General features: G+C 45.8%; 1 protein-coding gene across 1 annotated transcript in view; it reads right to left on the bottom strand.

Moving 5' to 3' along the window:
- Positions 1–22,500, bottom strand: part of pkd1b (polycystic kidney disease 1b) — a gene marked incomplete at its 5' end in the record, with an annotated part of 79,895 nt that overhangs the window by 45,119 nt on the left and 12,276 nt on the right. The window contains 8 exon segments of the mRNA XM_084322312.1: positions 381–1,211; positions 2,410–2,554; positions 5,773–5,910; positions 8,762–8,912; positions 10,053–10,181; positions 11,249–11,351; positions 12,211–12,499; positions 17,390–21,192. Coding sequence (XP_084178438.1) covers positions 381–1,211; positions 2,410–2,554; positions 5,773–5,910; positions 8,762–8,912; positions 10,053–10,181; positions 11,249–11,351; positions 12,211–12,499; positions 17,390–21,192 — 5,589 coding nt within the window.

Here is a 22,500-nt window from a genome sequence, read left to right as displayed (position 1 = left end):
AAGATGACTGCACTTAGCACTGACTGAGAAAGTACACATTACAGTTCTACTTTGACGTTTTTTAATGTTGGACCAAAGGCATTGCATGTAATTAGAATACAGGCAAATAAAAGTAATTAAGTTTAAAGTACAATCTTGGCTTGTCTTTTTCTCTCAACACTTCAACAGGTAGATCTTGCCTTCACCAAGGCCGAGGTCAGGGGGATCTTGGGCTTAAAAAAAGGTTGGTGACCACCGCTCTACTGCAAGGGGCACAGTATCGTTAGCGCCTCGTTAACAGCACTGCCAGGTTAATGGTGCATGATTACCACAGTAGCAGTAGCAGAGCAGAGCTCAGAGTCCTGCCAGCTGCGTCTCTGCACAACGTGTCGCTAATATACCTGGGGCCAGGCTGAAGGTGAAGAGGATGTACAGTCCGGCGTTGGCGTCCAGCCCGTCCACAGCCGTGACCGCGAAGTTCAACCGTCCGTCGTCCGGAAGAAGCGCCACCTTCACGCCCGTCGGCCTCGTCGCCTCCCCGTCCTCCTCCTCCTCCTCACTTCCGTCCCCGACCCAGTGTCCACCTCCACCTCCACCTCCACCTCCGCCTCCGTGACCCGATCCCGCCGGGGGGCGTCTTCTGTTGGTGGGCAGGGTGACCCGTATGGCTTGGTGCGGCTCCAGGTCGCGGACGGGGATGGGCCGACCCTGCGGGGTGGTGAACTCCATGGCGGCCAGGCCGGTGGAGATCGGGGGCTCGGCCGCCGGCAGCAAAGCTCGGCCGCTGGACTCCGACCCTCCTCCGTCCACACGCAAGACCACCTGCACCACCTGCGGGCTCTCGCTCTTCAGCCGGGCTCCCAGGGAGGACGGGATGAGGAACTGACAGAACCGGGGTTCTGAACCGTCGCCGGAGGAGGAGGAGGGAGGAGGAGGAGAGGGTCCCGCCTGGGATTTCGTCGATCTCCAGGCGCCGCCGCCGCCGCCGCCGGTCGTGCAGAGGAGCTCGGAGGGGTCGCCGTGGAAAGCGACGGTGCTGATCTGAGGGGCGGAGAGCGAGAGCGGCTCCTCGCCGGGCGCACGCCAACGCACCAGGGAGCGCATGAGGGCCCCCGTGTGGCCGAGTGCCGACAGTGCAGTTTTAGAAGCGGCCGATCGCAGGGCGGCGCTCGAGTCGCGAGAGCGAGGGTCGAAAGGGACGACGGACTCGGAGGCGGCGGCCAACGTGTTGCCTGGAGGCGGAGAGGAAGGTTCAAGTTCAAATTCAAGTTCTTTATTTGTCAAATACAACAATAAAGGGGCATTTCGGGTCATTACTTTTTTGTGTGTTTCGAGCTCGGACTCAACAGTGTACAATTAAGAAACAACAATGAATACAAGAATAGTAACAATAAGTAGTAGTAGTAAGATCAAATAAAATAAAATATAAAATGAGGTAAGATCAAATTAAATAGTCAATTATTTACAGTAAGTGTCTTGCGTATAGTGTATGTGCATGTAGAGGTGCAGTGCAGGGGGTGTGTGTGTGTGTGTGTGTGTGTGTGTGTGTGTGTGTGTGTGTGTGTGTGACGTGTGTGTGTGTGTGTGTGTGTGTGTGTGTGTGTGTGGTTCAATAACTATAAGTAGTAGTAGTAAAATAAAATGAGGTAAGATAAAAATGAAATAGTCAATTATTTATAGAAAGAACGATCACTCAAACGAAGTGATGGTGCAAAACGATAAGGGCCTGTCTATAAAATTGTCATGAATTTGGCAAATAATATCACGCGACACGATTGGTCAGGTGCCTGTGATCCTCCGACATCGGAGCTTGTGATTGGGTCAGTACTAGTGCTGTCAGGCGATTAGAAAAAAGTATCTAATTAATTACAGGATTTGTAATTAATTAATCGAATTAATCGCATTTTAATCGCATAACCATTTTAGGCCTGATATTCTATATTCTATAATCATATTTCAAATGGCATGTGTCCGGATGGCAGAATTCAGTACTGTAGCTACAAAACCTTCTGTTTAATCATCTGCCATTTATTCATTTGCTTAGATTTTTCAGGTCTGGTCAAGTTTAGCGTGGTGTTATTCACAGTCAAAGATACAAAAAAATTTATTGATATTCTCATTTGGTTCATTACAATTGACTCAATCATATAGTAACAGACACAGTATTTCTATTTCTGACACTGGGAATACATTCCCTGAGATCCATAGATGTCCCTAGAATCAGATACCAAGAACATGCAAATGGACCATATAAAAAAAGTCTGTAAATGTGTATTCTACGTTCTTATGGAATGAATGAGATTAAATTAAATTAAAATAAATTAAATTATTTTTTTTTATTAATTTTTGTGTTAATTTTCATAACGCGATAATTCGCTGTGTAATTCATTAATCTAATTAACGCGATAAACTGGCGGCCCTAGTCAGTACCTATGACAGTGAGGATGTTCCTTCCTGTATGGACAGCTGTCGCGTCGCCGGGAGCCATCTCCTCCTCCATCACGTGGATCATTTTACCCACGCTTTCCATGACCTTCTCGTGACAGTCCTCACAGACCACCTCGCTGGGGACGGCCTGCGGAAGACATTACAAAAACCCAGAGGTTCACTTCACCCCGGGAAGAGTTCATCGCTTAAAGGTTCTCGTCGACACAACACTGTCCTCGGAGAGTATTCTTCAACTGCAACCATATTTGTCCCCAGAGGGTCATAGACTGTAATAAATATGCAGCGAGATATAGATACAAGATGATAAAACACTAGAAGCCTACATAGGGTGCACCAAACGGAGAGGTGGGTGGGGGGGGGGGGGCACTGAATATCGCAGACTCTGCAAAAATAGCAGTGATCCCAGGCTGACCTTCCTAACATAGAATTGCGTACAAGAATAGAGTGCTGAATGTCAGGACATCAATTGCAAAAATACTTCTCTTACTTTTACTTACATTTGAATGGAGGACTTTTACTTTTACCCCAGTGTACTGATTTATCTGGGTATTTCTACTTGGTCAAGAATATTCTCTGTTTTTTGGAGCTCTTTTTTCACCAGTCTTTCAAACTTCACTTCATTGACTAAGGAGGAGGTCAAGGCAACTGGCGTGAAGTCATTAAGCAATTTGGGGTGACTGTGTGCGGCCACTGGGATAACTGTGGACCGTTTTCCAAATGTTCTGCACTCTCTGTTGATTGAGGGACAGCTGGATAATGGATTGAAAAGTGGGACCTATAGCAGTGCTGCACAGGAGATGAGCAGGTGGCTGCCTGTGTTGTTAGGCCGTGGGCTTTCCCTGTAGCTCTGGAGTGTTTAAACCTATGGACCGCAGCACGTTCATCAAAAGGGGTGGGACCGCTGTCAATAGTATTTTTTTGTTTTGTTTCAACACGGTTTTCTAGTTGTAATCTACGATGTTAGCCTGTTTCCAGTGGTTACAGACAACTTGATCAATATATATTTCAAATAATGGTGGACTAATGGTGCGTTCACGTTAGGTGGGAAGAAGCGGAAGAACCAGCTTCCGACTGGGAAAAACCATTCACGTCAGCCTCCTAGTGGTAATTCCTACTAGGTCATATGGGAGTTTTTTATAGACCCCGATATCTCCCACTTCGCGTCCCGAAATGCGGAAGTATCAACCATCATGGCAGCAAGCTTGACGGCGATGTCGGCAATACAAGGTAAATACAAATCAAAATGATCACTTTGATCACATAATCAGAATAATACAATCATACTGCTGTACTCTTCATATGAAAAACGAGCTATACTTGCTGCTGTTCGTCTATAGTTGATTTTAAAGTAACTTGCTAACGACTTGTAGCAATAGGTTAGCAGTAATTTACGATCGCCATCTTGGATGTGGGCGTTTCCTCGAGTTCAACGCGTGAATGCTTCCTAGTTGTAGCAATGAGATGTCATCTGGTTCGTCCGCTTCTCCCCATTTACATTTACATTTACATTTAGTCATTTAGCTGACGCTTTTATCCAAAGCGACTTACAAGTTCTGTACGACAAGCCATCAGGAAGAGCACAACTCTATCAGCTGAGTAACAATGTTCATCAAAGTGTTGAGTGCTACAGTGTAGGTTAGTTTATTAGGACAAGTGCATGACAGTAAGGTTAGTCAGGGTTTGATTTTTTTTTTTTTTTTTTTTTTTTTAATTCAGATAATGGTTGAAGAAGTGAGTCTTTAGTCGACGGCGAAAGATTGGACGTGTTTCGGCTGTCCTAACTGGGGTGGGTAGTTCATTCCACCATTGTGGGGCAAGGACTGAGAATAGGCGACTTCTCCCCCACCTAACGTGAACGCACCATTACTGTTATGTTTTTTGCTTTGTTTCGTATTCCTGTGATGGACAGCTGTCAATCACTGGACTCTGTGGGTAATTGTCCCTTGGTAGGTAGGCCAGGTGTGTGGGCTTGATTGCACCTGATTCATTGCAGCTGTGCCTACGGTAGCTGAGTGAGTCTATTTAAAAAAGTTTGTTATTATTTCTCATTCTTTTTTTGTGTTGGCTATCCTTCCGTTCAGGCTTTGTTATATTAAAGTGTAGCGCTGTTCTCTGCCCTATTCAGCATTTTGCCTTTATATTGAAATTCTTTTATTGGGATAACCACATTGAGATACAGTATCTCGTTTTCGAGAGGGTCCCACATTTTGTGCAATGTAATTCAGAATCAGAACACATGGCACACAACAACGACAAAAAAATTAAATAAAAATAAAGGACACATACAAAAACACAACAGAACAAGTACACATTGTAAGAGAATACATTGTAAGAGGATATGTCTCATTATAAGAGGATAAGAGGATATGTCTCAATCTCCATCATAAGAGGCTCACTCCACGGCAGTCACATGACGGTCCCACCGCAGGGCAAACAAATATGCTTAACCCCGCGATGACACCGCCAGGCAGCCGCCGCGAGAAAGGCCCAACAAAACATTCAGAGGGTTAGTAGAATACAGGATATAATAGATATTGAGCTCCAGGACTGGCAGGAGAAGAGGAGCAATCAACCCGCCCAACAAGCGCCCCAAATCAACCAATCGGCCCCCCCCTGCCTAAAAATAGGAGTAGAGCCAACTAGCTAACCCGTAACACCCGCGTAAAGGACGGCTGTGCCCCACGCCCCCTCACCAGCGCAGGAGCCCCACCACGGAAGCATGTACACTTGACCATAAAATTAGAACATAAAGCGTTTTTAAAGAGGTAAAATGAAGATATGGATCGAATGTTCACCGGAAGATTGTTCCAGTCCGAAGGGGCTTTGAACATGAAAGATTTCTTGGCCATTGCTTTAGAAAATGAAGAAACTGTGCAAAAATACTGTACAGTGTCTTAGACGATAAGTGCAAGAAAAGGGGACCACCAACTGTTTCAGATAAGCAGGATAGTCAGAATGGCTACATTTGAAAATCAATTGCAGCCATTTTGCCTTTCTCTGTAGCCATTCTGGTTTTAGGCTACTGGCTTATTCAGTACTTAATTTTCTAGTAGCTGGGCATTTTATTGTAGTGTCTTTCTTTTCATGACTCTTTTCAAGTTCTCTTTTGTTTCCTTCCACTACTACACATAAACTCCCTTAGTGGAGGTTTATTGTTATTTAAGTTCTTTGTATGAACTCCGTTATACTGGCTTATTTCAGTTTTTCTATAATACCTCTTTATTGAGTGTTGTCCTGTTTTTTTTTTTAGACTTGATTTATTTTCTTAAATACTAATTTTGAGGCTTCCACCTGTAAAGGTTGTTATCTGCTCGTGACCCAGACAGCCGCAGCGCTCACACTTACAGTGGACTGGGCCAGTGCTGAGACGATCTGGTCGATGTCGTGTAAAGAGGACACGGGGAGCGAGGCGAGAGCACGCGTCACGTTCCCTCTGATCTCACTCCTGGCCCGGAGGTCCCTCACGCTGCCCCCAGACTCCATCTGTGGAGAGGTGCGGGGCAAGTGGAACATGTGCTCAAGTTTCTTTAATAGTTGTCATACAGAAGTACAGAATACTTTTATACAAAATGCTTCTTACTGTTACGCTCCAGAGACTGTGCAAGACAAGATAAGTATGAAAAAAAATAACATAGTATAGCATGTAAATTAGAAGTAAAAAAAAATGAGGTCACAGTGTTCAGTATAGACATATGTACAATGTTCGATGCAGAGTAGACGTAACTGAGTTACCATATAATATACAATACTATGCAGTGTACTAATATACAATACTATATAGTGCAAGGCAGAAATGGGATGAGGTGCAATTTAGGTACAATTTACAGTAGGTGTACGAGTTGTAGTGCAAATCCTTTATCAATAAATATAAAGTGTGTTTGTGTGATCTAAAGTGTGGAGAGTGGGTGCTGCAGTGTGTTGTTTGTTTAAGTGAGTGTGTGCGTGTGGGTGTGTGTGCTGTGTGCATTTGATGGTTGTTGCATAGTGTTTATTGTTCGTTTAGCAGCCTGATGGCCTGGGGATAGAAGCTTCCAAAAGTGATTTGATTTGATTTGATGTTTTTTATTTCTGTGTCTTACATACAAGTGTATGCCCAGCCCATATGGGCTTACAAGACACATAAACAATAAGTATATAATAATATACTTGACAAATTACTTGACAAATTATGACATATAGACCAAGATGGCCACAAGAAAAAGAAAATACAATCAAACGTAATATAACACGAGCTGTACGCAATGTATGTGAACAAAGAAACAAGAGGAATTCATATACAATTATATAGGGATATAGTGTGTTTTGTCTCAAGTGCCATGCTTTCTCCAAAGATCCTGCAAAACTGAAGATGTCCTCTGTTGAAGGCAGAGGTTCTGTGTAGGATTGTTAGTAACTGTCTAACTGTATATATAACTGTTTCCACCAGTAACTGTCTAACTGCATATATAACTGTTGCCACTAGAGGGCGCTCTAGGCGGAGCCACTCAGGTACACCACCAGGTGGCGAGTATAAATATAGATGTCTCCTCCCATTCTTTCTCTTTCCCCCAGCCTCTCAGTGAGAGAAGACCTGTAGTGTTACTGCTCTGCCATGTGAATAATAAACCATGCCAGTTAAGGCTCAAGATATAGCCGAATTCTGTCAACATCCTCAAATTCTCAAATAAAGCCCTCCTCAAAGCGGTGTACAAAGGGCAATAAAAAACTAAATGATATTCATCCTAAGTAAGTACTGGAAATAAGAGAAAAGGTCATTTCAAATATATCTTGTCCCTTCTCCCTCTTTAAAAGAAATGTAACTATTGTCTTCATATAACTGATGATTGTCTACAGAAAATTACACTCCTCTCTGTACTAGTATATTGTACTATGTCTGTACTGTGTTATGTTCTATATAATATGTCTTGTTTTGTTCTACTGTATATAACATGTCTTGTTTTGTTTAGTTATAGATGTATTTATGTGTTTTGTTTTTGCTGGGTTCCTCTCAAAAGCTTATCCTGGGTTTTCCTCTTCATATAACCGCAACGTACTACTGTATGATGCTTGTTTGACCTTATGTATGAATACATATCGTATCGTATTTAAAGGAATTCACGGCAACATTGTGGGAAATGCGCCTACCGTCTTCTCCAGAGTCGGACAAGAAGATGGATACCAATGTCCTCTCTGTCTATCTTCCTGTCTGACTCTGGGGACGACGATAAGGGCATCTTCCATAACGTCGGCGTGTTCCTCTGATAATAATAATAATAATAATAATAATAATAATAATAATAATAATAATAATAATAATAATAATAATAATAATAATAATAATAATAATAATAATAATAATAATAATAATAATAATAATAATAATAATAATAATAGCTTAATTTTATATAGCGCCTTTCAAAAGACCCAAGGTCGCTTTACATAGGGGGGGGGAATAACAAAAGTAACAAACATAGTGGACAGACACAACATACAAGTGAGAAATTAGGGGTTAAAGGCCAAGTGATTCCAATAAGTGATTAATGTGATTCCAGAAAGAGAGAGAGTATAACCACGCTTTGAAGATGAAGGCCCGGCGCTCTCAAAGTAGGATAATAATATAATAATATAATAATAATAAACTTTATTTGTTTAGCAACTTTCATACAAGAATTGCAGCTCAAAGTGCTTCACAGCAGCAAAAAAATACCAATAAATGAGCACATAAAGTGCAGACATATTAAAAAAAAATCACAGTTTTTCACATTAGGATCCAACATCCCAACAGGCCGCGTTTAGTTTTTTACCAACTCAGTTCCGCGTTCTGCGATCTGATTGGCCACTGACGTTTCTGGTTCTGTGACATCTGCGCCAATCGTGTGACGCCTGTTTCTATCACCGGTTAAGCTTAGGCACTCTTTCGAAGTTGGTTAAGGTTAGAGTTTGTCTTAGAGCATGACGATAGAACACCAGCCCTGATTCCAAACTCTAACCTTAACCAACTTCGAAAGAGTCGCCTAAGCTTATAACCAGTGATAAACTAGGCGTTAGGTAGTTTGCAGGCTGTTAAGAGGCGGAAATGGGCGCAGAAACAGGCGTCACGCGATTGGGCGCACATGTCACATGACCAGAAACGTCAGTGGCCAATCAGATCGCAGAACGCGAACGCGGAACTGGAACTGTAAATGGGTTGGTAAAAAACTAGACGCCAACAGGCCACCTTGTTTATGGTTTTGATCCTATGGCCGTTTAAAAAAATAGACAATAATAAAAAGAGTAAAATAGTGCAGTGCAATAAAATAGTTCTGAATGACTGTTTAACATGTGTCGATGACGGAGATAAGCGGCTCCACTCTACCTGGTTGAGCTGGCTGGTGAGGGCGATGGAGTAAGGGATGAGCTCCTGCGGGTTGCCACGTTGGAGTAGAACCCACAGGTCCGCTTCGCTCTTGTCCCGCAGCCACTGAATGGCCACCTCGCCGCCGGCCGGACGCACCACTGACAGAGTTCTGGGAAACACAGCAACACCGTGATACGTCGTGTCGAACGCCTCAGGGATACATTATTAGACGGCACGGAGAGACTCAAAAGGAGCTTCTATCCCCAGGCCATCAGGACGCTCGATGACTCTACGCAACACTAGCCCATCCGTCTACATTCACTGCAGACACACGCACACACTCATCTTTAAACACTCATCTTTAACATTAACTTTAAACACCTGTTATTAACACATTTTATTAACCATATTTTATCTATTTATTACAAAAGGATTTGCACTACATCCATACCTAATTTTCTGTTTGTATATTGTATATTATTTTGTATAGTGTGTTTGGACTTTATTCTTTTAACTTTTTTTACTGTATGAAGCACATTCTCAGGAGGCTCGTACACAACCAAGCATTTCACTGTAATGTACTGTACAGTCGGCCTACATGTACTTTATACGTGACAAATAAAACAAAACTTGACTGCCACGTTCTGACGTTCACCTTAAATTAGGTTTTTGTTGATGATTGCACGGTGAATGTACTGCGTTTATATGGCGTTTTTATCCAAAGCGCTTTACAACTTGTGCCTCCAGTGTTTCCCACAGGATTTTGTGAGACAGTGGTGGGTGAACCTCTGACCCTCTAGGACCTTTTTTTTGTGTACATTTTAAAGTTAAATGCATCAATCCGGTGCACTTTGAGAGCAAAATAAAGAGGCTAGATCTATGATGAACACAAAATTGACTAGACTCGAGCAGACATTTGAGCCGTCAAAGAAATGAAGCAAAAGTGGTTACCTGTGTTGAACTGGTTTATTTTTTTTTGAAAATAAAAATATATACTGGATTACTATTACGACTACTACCACTGCCAATACTACTGATGCATCCCTATTGGCAAACTTAATATTTAAAAAAAATAGAATATATATATTTTTTTATTAAATCTTAAAATTTTCGGTTCATTATAAAACTGTGGCGGGACAAATTAGACAAATTGGCGGGCCGCCACAGCCTAGGTAATTAATGTAAAACACTGGCCTGACATTCACACATTCACTCACCGACGGCAGAGGCAACCATGCAAGGTGGCAACCTTCTCATCGGGAGCAGCTAGGGGTTAAGTGCCTTGCTCAAGGACACTTTGGCGTCTCACCTGTTGAGGGCGATGACCTTTGTCCCCAGGTGGTCCTCTACCAGCAGGGTCACTGTGATGACCGACAGGTCCTTCTCTGGCCCGGGACCACCCAGCGGAACCAGGGTGCCGAACGTCGAACGAGTGCCTCTTGAGAAGAGAAACGAAGATGGCAGAATAGTTTTATTATTTATAATAACCTATAACTTTATTAGCCAGAAAGCTTGAAGAGCACCGTAACAAAAACAAGCTCAGAACTTGTTTATATTTAATACAGCCATTAACCCTTTCACTGCTGCACTACCAAACGGTTAACCCTTTCACGGCGACACTACAGAAGGTTAACCCTTTCACTACCACGCAACAGAAGGTTAACCCTTTACTATCACACTAGACGGTTAACCCTTTCACTGCCGCACTACCAAACGGTTAACCCTTTCACTGCGACAATACAGAAGGTTAACCCTTTCACTACCACACGACAGAAGGTTAACCCTTTACTATCACACTAGACGGTTAACCCTTTCACTGCCGCACTACCAAACGGTTAACCCTTTCACTGCGACACTACAGATGGTTAACCCTTTCACTACCACACGACAGAAGGTTAACCCTTTACTATCACACTAGACGGTTAACCCTTTCACTGCCGCACTACCAAACGGTTAACCCTTTCACTGCGACAATACAGAAGGTTAACCCTTTCACTACCACACGACAGAAGGTTAACCCATTTACTATCACACTACAGACGGTTAAACGTCTGGAGTGTGATAGTAAAGGGTTAACCTTCTGTCGTGTGGTAGTGAAAGGGTTAAACATCCAGGCCGTTTGACTACCTGAGGGCTACCGTGTCGACAGCCAGCTTTTTATGAGTTGTCAGCTCCTTTCTGTCGTTCATTTCTACGCTACTTTTCCCAGCGCCGCGCCTCGCGTTTTAGCGCTCTCTCTGCGGCTAGCGTTTTTGGGGGCGGAGCGCTCCAGCCAGCGCCTAAAGTTGAAAATAGTTAAACTTTTCGAGAGGAGCGCCGCTCATCAATGTCACTTTTTCTCGACCGACCAATCAACATCGAGCAAGTGGGCGGAGCCGCGGGAGTCGCGAGACGCTCTGGAAACACTCTGGGCGTGATGCATATTTTAGCTTTTCAAAGCGGTCCGCCTTGAAAAAAAGGCTTTTAGTGACACACAGCCTGATTCATGTATCAATCAGGAGTCACCTGTAAAGAGTGAGCAGGGGGCAGGTGGGGCCGCTGGGCTGGCACGGTACCACCTGGAGGGTATAGATCAGCTGAGGAGACTGACTGTCATCATCCTGCCAACCTGTGGAGTGACACGACAACAACAACAACAACAACAACAACAACAACAACAACAGAAGAAGAAAGAAGCCTTTATTTGTCATGCAGATTACACACATGTGAGATGGGCGACACACGGGAACACACACACACATGTGAGATGGGCGACACACAGCAACACACACACACATGTGAGATGGGCGACACACAGGAACACACACACACATGTGAGATGGGCGACACACAGGAACACACACACACATGTGAGATGGGCGACACACAGGAACACACACACACACACATGTGAGATGGGCGACACACAGGAACACACACACACATGTGAGATGGGCGACACACAGGAACACACACACACATGCACTGAGTCGCCGATGAAATGTCTCTCTGCACTTGACCCATCTCGTCCGTCCGTCCCCCCCCCCCCCCTTTCGACTAAGGATTTGTATAGTCGACTTTGATTGGCCGAAATTTGCAGATAGTCGACTACCCCAAATAATGCACAAATATATATATATTTTTTTGTATCATTCCATTTGGGCTGTGGGGGGTGCTTAATGTCTGAAGGAGTTGACTGAAGGCTTCTTGTCCTCTGCAAAAGCATGCAATTGGTCCACTGATGGATACATCTTGATATTTGTCTAGTCTAGTGTGTTCATTAGATGGTGAAATCCTCTTTCAGTGCCTCTGTGCCTGTTTTCTTAGGCAGTTAGCCTCGCTGGTGTGCGCGCCATTAGCGTTAGTCACGCTTCTAGGCCTCTTTTCTTTTGGAAAGAATGATACATTTTTTTTAAATGCTCCTTTCGATCGATTAGTCGACTAATCGGGGTCAGCCCTAGTACTACCTACCACTATTAGTTCCCTACCTGAGCAGTTATAGGTGACCACTGTCTCCAGCAGGCGGATGTCTGTCTCCGGACCCAGAGAACAGACCCCTCCGTGGGGAGGGTGGCTGGGCTGGAGGGTCAGGCTGGCGCTGCCCCACGGCTCTCCTCCGCCCGGCTGGGTCACGTTGAGGCTGAAGGTGTAGCTCAGCCCGTCCCGCAGGACACCCGCTCGAACCACCAGGTCGGGGGAGCGACCCCCCGTGAACGTGGTGACATCATCGTCCAGGTCAAGGGTCATACCCGTTTGGTCCTCTGCAGTCCATGTGTACTGTGTGGAGAAGGCGGGGGTGATTCCCTTAATTATTAAAGGGGCACTACTGCATCTGTGCTGATTTTATTTCGCTTCATAATCTCACACACATCATCCAAAGACAAGTTTTGCACACATTAATTTAGTTTGACAGTTACTGAAGAGTAAATGAGTTTGATTGTGGCCACCAGTGATGTCACCGGGGACGGGGATTGAGGTAGGGATGCAGTGCAAATCTTTTTGCAATGGATAAAAAAAACACGGTGTACTGTAGTGTTAAAAAGTGTCTAAAGTGAATGTTAAAATGTGAGTGTTAAAATGAGTGTGTGTGGATGTGTGTGCAGTGATGGTAGATGATAGATACCTGTGTGTGTGTGTGTGTGTGTGTGTGTGTGTGTGTGTGTGTGTGTGTGTGTGTGTGGTGTGTGTGTGTGTGTGTATGTGTGTGTGTGTGTGTGTGTGTGTGTGTGTGTGTGTGTGTGTGTGTGTGTGTGTGTGTGTGTGTGTGTGTGCAGTGATTGTACTGTAGATGATAGATACCTGCAGACCGTCAGCACATTGTTCACAGAGTCCAGAGAGAAGCAGGGAGTTGGTGTAGCTGACATGGCAGGAGGAACAGCTCACAGTCACTGGCAGCACTGGAGCCACACGCACAGACACCTAGACACGTTACACAAGCACTCGTATCATTTATTTATTTTATTTATTTTATTTATTTTATTTATTTATTTTATTTATTTTATTTATTTTATTTATTTTATTTATTTTATTTATTTTATTTATTTTATTTATTTTATTTATTTATTTTATTTATTTTATTTATTTTATTTATTTTATTTATTTTTATTTATTTTTATTTATTTTATTTATTTTATTTATTTTATTTATTTTATTTATTTTATTTATTTTATTTATTTTATTTATTTTATTTATTTTATTTATTTTATTTATTTTATTTATTTTATTTATTTTATTTATTTTATTTATTTTATTTATTTTATTTATTTTATTTATTTTATTTATTTTATTTATTTTATTTATTTTATTTATTTTATTTATTTTATTTATTTTATTTATTTTATTTGTTTTTTTTTATTTTATTTATTTTTAGTTTGTTATAATTGTATTGCCTATATGTCTTTCTACTATTACCCTGCCCATACCTGTACCTCCCCTCCCCCCTCCTCCCTCCCCCATGCTGCTATGACGCCCAAAGGGGATCAATAAAGGAATATCTTATCTTATAAGCATACAATATAGATCGTAAAATGAACCTTCCCTCGTGAAGGCATGTGGCAGGGCCTCAGAACAATGACAGACTACAAAGGAACCCCCCTCAAACTGAACAGTGACATCTCCTTAGCAAATGATCTCAACTCCTTCTATGCGAGGTTTGAGGCTGTGAATAACAACACCAGCCTACAAACCACGGCAATGGGGGGGGGGGGGTCTGCTGATGGAGACTCAGTGTTCAGGGTAACAGAGCATGAGGTGAGACGGATCTTTAAAAAAGTGGATATCAGGAAGGCAGCAGGACCGGACGGCATCCCCGGCCGCGTCCTAAAAGTCTGTGCCGACCAACTGGCCCCGGTATTCACTGACATCTTCAACCTGTCCTTGGAACAGGCCGTCATCCCCACCTGTCTGAAGAAGTCCACCATCATCCCTGTACCCAAAAAATCTACGCCCGCTTGCCTCAACGACTACCGCCCTGTAGCCCTCACCTCCATAGCCATGAAGTGCTTTGAGAAGCTAGTGAAGGGCTACATCTGTTCCTCCCTCCCCATCAACCTGGACCCTCTGCAATTTGCATATCGCCCCAACAGGTCCACGGAGGACGCCATAGCCCATGTGCTGCACACAGCAGCATCACATCTGGACAAGAGGCAGGGGAACTATGTGAGAATGCTGTTCATCGACTACAGCTCAGCATTCAATACCATAGTCCCCTCCAAACTCATAGCCAAGCTCAGGGACCTGGGCTTGAACTATGACCTGTGCCAGTGGGCAACTGCACCTCCTCATCCATCACGCTCAACATAGGGGCCCCCCAGGGCTGTGTTCTGAGCCCCCTCCTCTACTCCCTGTACACACATGACTGCGTAGCACAGCGGAACAACAACACCATCATCAAATTTGCTGATGACACAGTAGTGGTGGGCCTGATCTCTGCCAACGACGAAAGGGCCTACCTGGAAGAGGTAGAGAACCTGTCACAGTGGTGTCAGGAGAACTGCCTCTCCCTGAACGTCAGCAAAACAAAAGAGATGATTGTGGACTTCAGGAGGTCGGGGGTCAAGGACTACAGCCCCCTCAGCATCGACGGGGCACCAGTTGAGAGAGTGAACAGTTTCAAGTACCTCGGAGCCCACATATCCGAGGACTTGACATGGACCACACACATTGACAGTGTTGTGAAGAAGGCACGACAACGCCTCTACTTCCTCAGGCGCCTAAGGAAGTTCCAAGTCAGTCAGAAGATCCTTAGGAACTTCTACTCATGTACAATAGAGAGCATCCTGACCGGCAACATCACCTCCTGGTTTGGGAATAGCACTGCAAAAGACCGAAGCAGACTACAAAGAGTGACACGTTCAGCCGAACGCACAATTAGAGGGGGGCTTCCCACCCTCCAGAACATTTACAACAAGCGGTGCAAGGGGAAGGCTAAGAGAATTATTAAGGACTCGAGCCACCCGAACAACTGCCTCTTTGAACTGCTGCCGTCAGGCAAGCGATACCGGAGTCTTATGGCGAGCACAGAAAGACTCAGAAGGAGCTTCTATCCCCAGGCCATCAGGCTGCTAAACGAACAATAATCGCTAAACGAACAATAATCACTATGCAACAACCATCAAATGCACACAGCACACACACCCACACGCACACACTCACTCAAACAAACAACACACTGCAACACCCACTCTCCACACTTTAGATCACACAAACACACTTACACTTTATATTTATTGATAAAGGATTTGCACTACAACTCGTACACCTACTGTGAATTGTACCTAAACTGCACCTCGTCCATTTATGCCTTGCACTATATAGCATTGTATATTAGTACACTGCACAGTATTGTATATTGTATGGTAACTACGTCTACGAACATTGTACATATGTCTAAACTGAACACTGTGACCTCTTTTTTACTTCTAATTTTTACTATGTTTTTATTTCATACTTATCTTGTCATGCACAGTCTCTGGAGCGCAACAGTAAGAAGCATTTTGTACAAAAGTATTCTGTACTTCTGTATGACAACTATTAAAGAAACTTGAAACTTGAAAAATAATCATAATATTTCATGATATTTTTTGATGATGGAAATGCTACCATAATTACCATGGCAGTACCGTGGTGAATTATCCATACAATGGCTGGTACCATGGTAAAACTGAAATCACCATCATACTACCATGATACCTTTTGGGACATTAGCTTACCGTCTTCTCCAGAGAGAGACAAGAAGATAGACACCAGTTTCCTCTCTGTGCGTTCAGTAGAAAGCTATCTGGCTGCATGTTAGCCTAGCTTAGCACAATGAATGGAAGCGGACATGACCGGTTAGCCTTCGGGAGAGGTGTAAGTTGGACAATGCCTAGGCTAACCGACCATGTAAGCTCCCCAAATGTTGGCGTGTTCTTTTAAGGGTTGAATGGGTGTTTTGTGGTGAGATGATGTGCCATACTCACAGACTGTGTGGTAGAGACGGGTGTCCTCCCTGTCTTGTGGACAGTGAGGGTAAAGAGGTAGGTTCTCCCTGGTCCCAGGTCAGTATGGGGCACGCTCAGTCTACTGCCGTTAGTCTCAATAGGCTGGCTTAGAGACCAAGACTCAGAGGAATTCTGTAAGTCCAAACAGAAGATGATAGTAGTTCAAAACGAGCCAATGGTTGATCTTGTTACTGTAATTATTAAACTATTAAAACTCTATTATTGTGATACATAACTTATACAACTCATTAAACTGCAGGACACTCACTTCACCTACTTCCACTGCCACAACCGTACTGTATGCCAGACTCACCGATGTACACCGTACTAAATGTAGAGAGTGATAATATGTACAGTATAGTCTATTACTCTATTGTATTGTTTGTTGTGCTGTCTGTATTCCTGTGCATTCATTTGCGCTTGGTGGTAAATAAAGTGTTTCAGACGCTGATCCAAATCAAAGTCAAGTATATGGGCTTCATAATTATCTCCAGATTACACCAATAACAAATACTCTTTTAACCCTTTCACTACCACACTACAGAAAGTTAACCTTTCACTACCACACTACAGACGGTTAATCGTCTGTAGTGTGATAGTGAAAGGGTTAACCCTTTGTCGGGTGGCAGTGAAAGGGTTAACCTTCTGTATTGTGCGCAGTGAAAGGGTTAACCTTCTGCATTGTGTGCAGTGAAAGGGTTAACCTTCTGTATTGTGCGCAGTGAAAGGGTTAACCTTCTGTATTGTGCGCAGTGAAAGGGTGAACCTTCTGTATTGTCGCAGTGAAAGGGTTAACCTTCTGTATTGTGCACAGTGAAAGGGTTAACCTTCTGTATTGTGCACAGTGAAAGGGTTAACCTTCTGTATTGTGCGCAGTGAAAGGGTTAACCTTCTGTATTGTGCGCAGTGAAAGGGTTAACCTTCCGTATTGTGCGCAGTGAAAGGGTTAACCTTCTGTATTTTGCGCAGTGAAAGGGTTAACCATTTGACAGCCCTGAAAACCCACCTGTTCACAAAGGCATATGGCCTCTATTCGTCATTGTTATTAATATTTATTCTGCTTATTTTCTATTTGTCTTTTTGTCGCTTAGTAAAGCGCCTTTGGGTTTCTCATGAAAGGTGCTATATAAATCCAAGCAATTATTATTTTTGATTATTATTATTAATAAAAACACAAGAGCAGTACCTCAGCCATGAAGTCCCAGTGATACTGCAGCCGGTCCTCCGCTCCTGGTTTCACGTCAGGATCACAGGACTCAGATCCGTCCAGGGAGAGGTCACTGTAGCCAGGCCAGAGCCTGCGTGAACCCCCCTTGATGGTGGCCACTAGAGGGGAGTGTACCACCGAGACCCTTGTCTTACGCCGGACAAGCAGTGGAGTTCCCTGGAGGGCGACGGCGAACACCAGGCAGAACTGTCCCACCTCCAGGGCATGCTTTGGGAGGGAGAGTAACGGAGACGTTACATCCACCCGACTGCTCAGGGTAACTAAGTGACCGTCATCCTCGGCTCCCGCGTCGTGGCCAGTGTTCCGGGTTGGCGGCGGGTCACGAATGCCGCGGGGGGGCGCCGTATTCCCTTTGAGATCTCGGTCACCGTCTCCACAGTCGGACCCTCTGAATATCTCCCACAGATACGTGGTCTTGTAAGCCGAGCAGCCCTTTACGTCCGTGCTTGCTTCAAAATAAACGGGTCTGGACCTGAGGACGGTGGGCTGGCCCTGGACTAAGGAGGCGTCGGGGAGGGAGCACCGCAGCTCGCTCACTTCCACGCGTAGCCGCGCAGAGACTCGGCTGACGTCGTTGAAGGCCGTGACCCGGACGTCATACCCTCCGGCGAGCCGATACGTGTGATCGGCTGCGTTGTTGATGTCCGTCGTTCCCGCGGAGTCAGCGGAGTTGTCCCCAAAGTCCCAATGGAAGCTGAGATCACTACCGCCACTACTCACGTCGGCGGAGAAAGTAACGGTGCGTCCGGTGAATATCTCTGTCGATTTACAAACGAGCTTGACCTCCTTAACCGGCCACTCCACCGCAGCGGTCTCGTTCAGCGTCTGGGAACAGACGCCGTTGCTGGCCACCACGCTGAACGACAACACGCCGCTTCCGGGAGGAGAGTAGATCACTTCCTGTCCCGTGGCCTCGGACGGCTCGTCGGAACCCTCCGGGTGGAACGTCCAGGTGTAATTTACCGGAGGTCCGCTGCTTTTAATAACCTCCGATTGAAAATGGATTTCTTCCAGAGCCTCCAGGGCGGCGGAGCAGCAGTTCACCAGTCGTAAGCCCCGGACACGCTCGACGACCCGAACGGTCGAGGTCACCTCGGAACTGCTGACCTCGTTCCGCGCTTTCACCGTCACCGAATGGGTCCCGGCCGGGAGGCTAGATGTGGAAAAATGTCCCCCGACAAAGTCCTGCAGGTCGTGGGTTGAAATATCCTCGCCGCCGAATGCCACAGCGAACCTTACGTCGCTTCCCTTGGAAACGACCGGTGTAAAAATAACCCGTTCCTCGGTACAGACGGTAGACTTGCTTATATTAAGAGTTAAGTCTCTGATAGCGTCCTGGACGGTGATTCTGTGTGAGACCGTCCGCCAACTTATCCCATTGGACACATTTAGAAAGACTTTGAAGACCCCACTGTGTGTAAAATCGTAGACAATGGACCGGTTGGTGCCGATGCCAAGAGTATGCTCCAGCTCCACACTTGTGGCAATTTTCCAATCCCATTGCAGGTCACTTCCTTTTTGGACAAACCCATGGAGTGTAACAGAAGCACCTGTGTATATATAAAATGGGTGTGTCTTCCTGTCTATTTGAAATTCAACCTCGACTCCGACCTCTTCCTGGACCACGAACTGCTCACTGACAGTGACGCCACTCAGAACATTCTGCACCGAGAGTTTGACGGAGCAAGGGCCCGAGGCCTCGAAAGTGTGGAGCAGAAAGGGCACGTCTGTCTGCAGGGGTGAGAGGTCAGAGTTCACATACCAAAGATACTGGAGGTCAGACCCCGTGACCACGGTCATAGAGATATTCACACTTTTCCCAACTGTCAAAATGGCCGACTCTGCTGTCATGCTAGCTCCCGTCACGGGCTCTATCGCCACGACCGAAAGGTGCCTGGTGCTCTCACCCAACTTGTTAGAAGCTCTTAGTCGAACGGCGATGTTGCCGGGGGTTTTGGTGAGGAGTTGAAAATGCTCCCCCTCACCGGTCGTTTGGAAGCTTGATTCTCTCTGCTCAGCAAACCAGTGGTAGGTGATGTTGGAGCCTAGGACGAGTGAAGCGACGAAGAGGACATTCTCTTCGGTTGGAATGTATTTCAAGTCCGTCAGGCTCTGGCATTCGATGTGAAGACCCTCTATCCTCTCAAGAACCTCAATCGAGATGGCCGCCTCTCTCCGACTCACCAAGTTCTGAGCTATAACTCTGACCCGATACCCTCCCGGTTTAGGGAACACATATCTAAACTGATAGGTTCCCTGTTTGGTTGTAGTCATACCGTCCACCGACCAATAATAGTTGGTGCTACTACTAATGGCGCTGCTAACTGCCGTGATAACAATTTCCTCTCCGACCACAGCGTATGACCGGCTTGTATGAAGTGACAGGTCGGAAACAGGAAGTAAAACGTTCATTTTAAGGGCCACGGAGTCACGGCTCACCGCATTAAACCCTGTGACGGTGACTGTGAATTGGCCGGCTGACGTGAAGACGTGGGAGACATTTTGGCTCCGCTCCACCGGAGAGCCATCTCCAAAGTCCCACAGCACGGAGACATTAGTCCCGGTGAAACTGTCGACCCAAAATGGAGTCGTCGTCTTGGCGGTCAACGTGACGCTTTGACCGCCGTGCGCTACCGATAGCTTGCTCACTGGTTTTTGAACGGCAACTGTGGCCTTGGCCGTTTTGTTGCTGACCTTGTTGCTCGCCACTACTGTCACTTCGTTGACACCTTCCTCTTTATAGACAAAACACTTCTCTGCATTTCCCGCGAGAGGATCGTCACCCACGGAACGGCCGAACCACGTAAACTGGTAACCGGTGACCCGCTCGGGGTGAACTAACGCACCGAAACACACTTCGTCTCCGACCGCCACCGCGCCGTGCGACGGCCGCACGGTTAGATCGGTTATCGCCGCTTCGACGCAAACGTCGGAATTATAAGAAGCGAAGCCGAACGAACTAGACGCGGTCAGATTTACATTAAACGCCCCGTGGCTTGAATACGTGTGCTTGGCTAAAGGCGTTCCCTTCTTCGTCACCACAGCCGAAGGGGACTCGTCTCCAAAGCTCCAGTGGAGAGTCAGCGTGGATATATTCCCGTTCACCAGGGCACGGAGTTGTGTCTCTCGTCCGCTCACGACACACTCTGCGGGTAGCACTCCGCTGATGGTCAGCCGGTAGACCTCCACACTGATACACTGGTGGGTTTGGCTGACAGAGTTCGAGACCGTTAACCTGACTGTATAATTCCCTGGAGACGTATAGACGTGAGAGACGGAGCCGTCGGACAGGTTTCTTCGGGTCGACCCGTCACCAAAGTCAAAATCCCAAACGAGGCTTGAACCCGCATCCACTTGACCTCTGAACTCTGTGACGGAATTCAGTTCACTGGGTCCGTCGTGGCTTAAGGTTAATCCGGTGACCTCCTCCATAACCCGCACCGTGATCCAGGCCGTCAGGGCGGCCAGCGTGTTGTTGGCGCACACCGTGATGTTGTAAAGGCCGGCGGATGGTACGACGTGGTCGATTTTGCCGCGGAGCCCTTGGACCGCCTCGGAGCCGTCCCCGAAGTGCCACGTGTACAGGACTCCGAGGGGAGAGGGATGTGGAGAGGCTTCCAGAAGGAAAGGCCGGGCGACGGTGGGGACGGGAGGGGAGGAGGAGACGAGGAGACGAGTCAAGAGACGACGGACCTTTATCGCCATGGCTTTCTCGGTCTTGTCGTATTGGTTGGAGACCTGGACCTGAAGTGTGTAGTCGTCTGCGTGGAACACACACACACACACACACACACACACACACACACAGAGGAGCATTTGCCTTTACTGACCGATTGAGTAAATTCCCACACTTTTGAATATTAAATTCTGCATATCGATGGCTGAAACGCAAAACCTCCTATTTGAAAATGTAACTTTTTGAGAAAACCAAAATAACTTGTTTTCTTGCAGAATGCAATTTCTTTTAAGGATGCCCAATACGGGCGGTCGGGTGGCGTAGCGGAGATTGCGCTCGTCACCAATGCAAGAGGCTGCGGTCTCGACTCCCGGGGTCAGCATTGCTTGGGGCTTGGGCTGATCGCTATACTAACCCGTTTGGCTGGGTTAGGGGGAGGGCAAGTCACGGGTGGTGATCTGGCGTTGTGGACAGCGGCGCCTACAGGTCAGGTCTGGGCGCTTGCTCAGCGGAGGCAGGACTTGAGGAAGGCAGCGTGACCTCCCACGCGTTACACTTCACCAATGAGAGCCCTCGCTGCCAGGTGAAAAAAGAGTCACTGGCTGTCGCCGCGCGTGTCGGAGGAAGCGTGCGGATGACTTCAGGGTTCCCTTGTACCGACCGGTAGGAGAACATGCGCACAACAAACAGGTAGGGGAGGGGGGGAATTGGCACAACGACTAAATTGGGATGGGGAGAAAACAGAGACAAATCGGAGAAAGAGAGGATAAACATTTTTTTTTTTTTTTAAATGATGCCCAATACAATACAGTCCAGTAGAGAGAGAGAGAGAGAGAGAGAGAGAGAGAGAGAGAGAGAGAGAGAGAGAGAGAGAGAGAGAGAGAGACAGAGTGGGGGGAAGACATTCTGCAAATGACGCCGGGTCGGGGAATCGAACCCGGGTCGGCCGTGCCGCGACGCAGCGCGTTACATGGTTCGCCACTTGGGCGCCCCCTGCTTTTGGCTTTTGGAAAATATCTTGCAGACAGATGTCCGATATTATCAGCCGATATCGGCATTAAAATGTGATATCGGAAAATATCGGTATCGGTTTAAAAAAGAAATGATTTTTTTTTTTTTTTTACATTTCTATAACCTTTATTTACCCAGGCAAGCAAGTAAGAACAAATTCTGATTTTATTTATTGTCAAAAATATGCATAATATTGTGTTAATTCCACAACAAGAGATATGTAAGGGAGGTCATTGTCGCAAAATAATTGACCGACACGGAGTTTAGAACACCGAGGCGCCTCGCTTATTACATAACAATATACCTAATTAATTTTACATCGACAAGACGAGATCAAATGCAGACGCAGTTCTGTTCTGGCTCCGCTGTCATCGTCACACAC

The sequence above is a fragment of the Notolepis coatsorum genome (assembly GCF_963971535.1).
Source record: "Notolepis coatsorum genome assembly, chromosome: 10".
Taxonomy (NCBI): Eukaryota; Metazoa; Chordata; class Actinopteri; order Aulopiformes; family Paralepididae; genus Notolepis; species Notolepis coatsorum.
The sequence above is the reverse complement of the archived record's forward strand: the minus strand, read 5'-3'. Positions and strand labels throughout refer to the sequence as shown.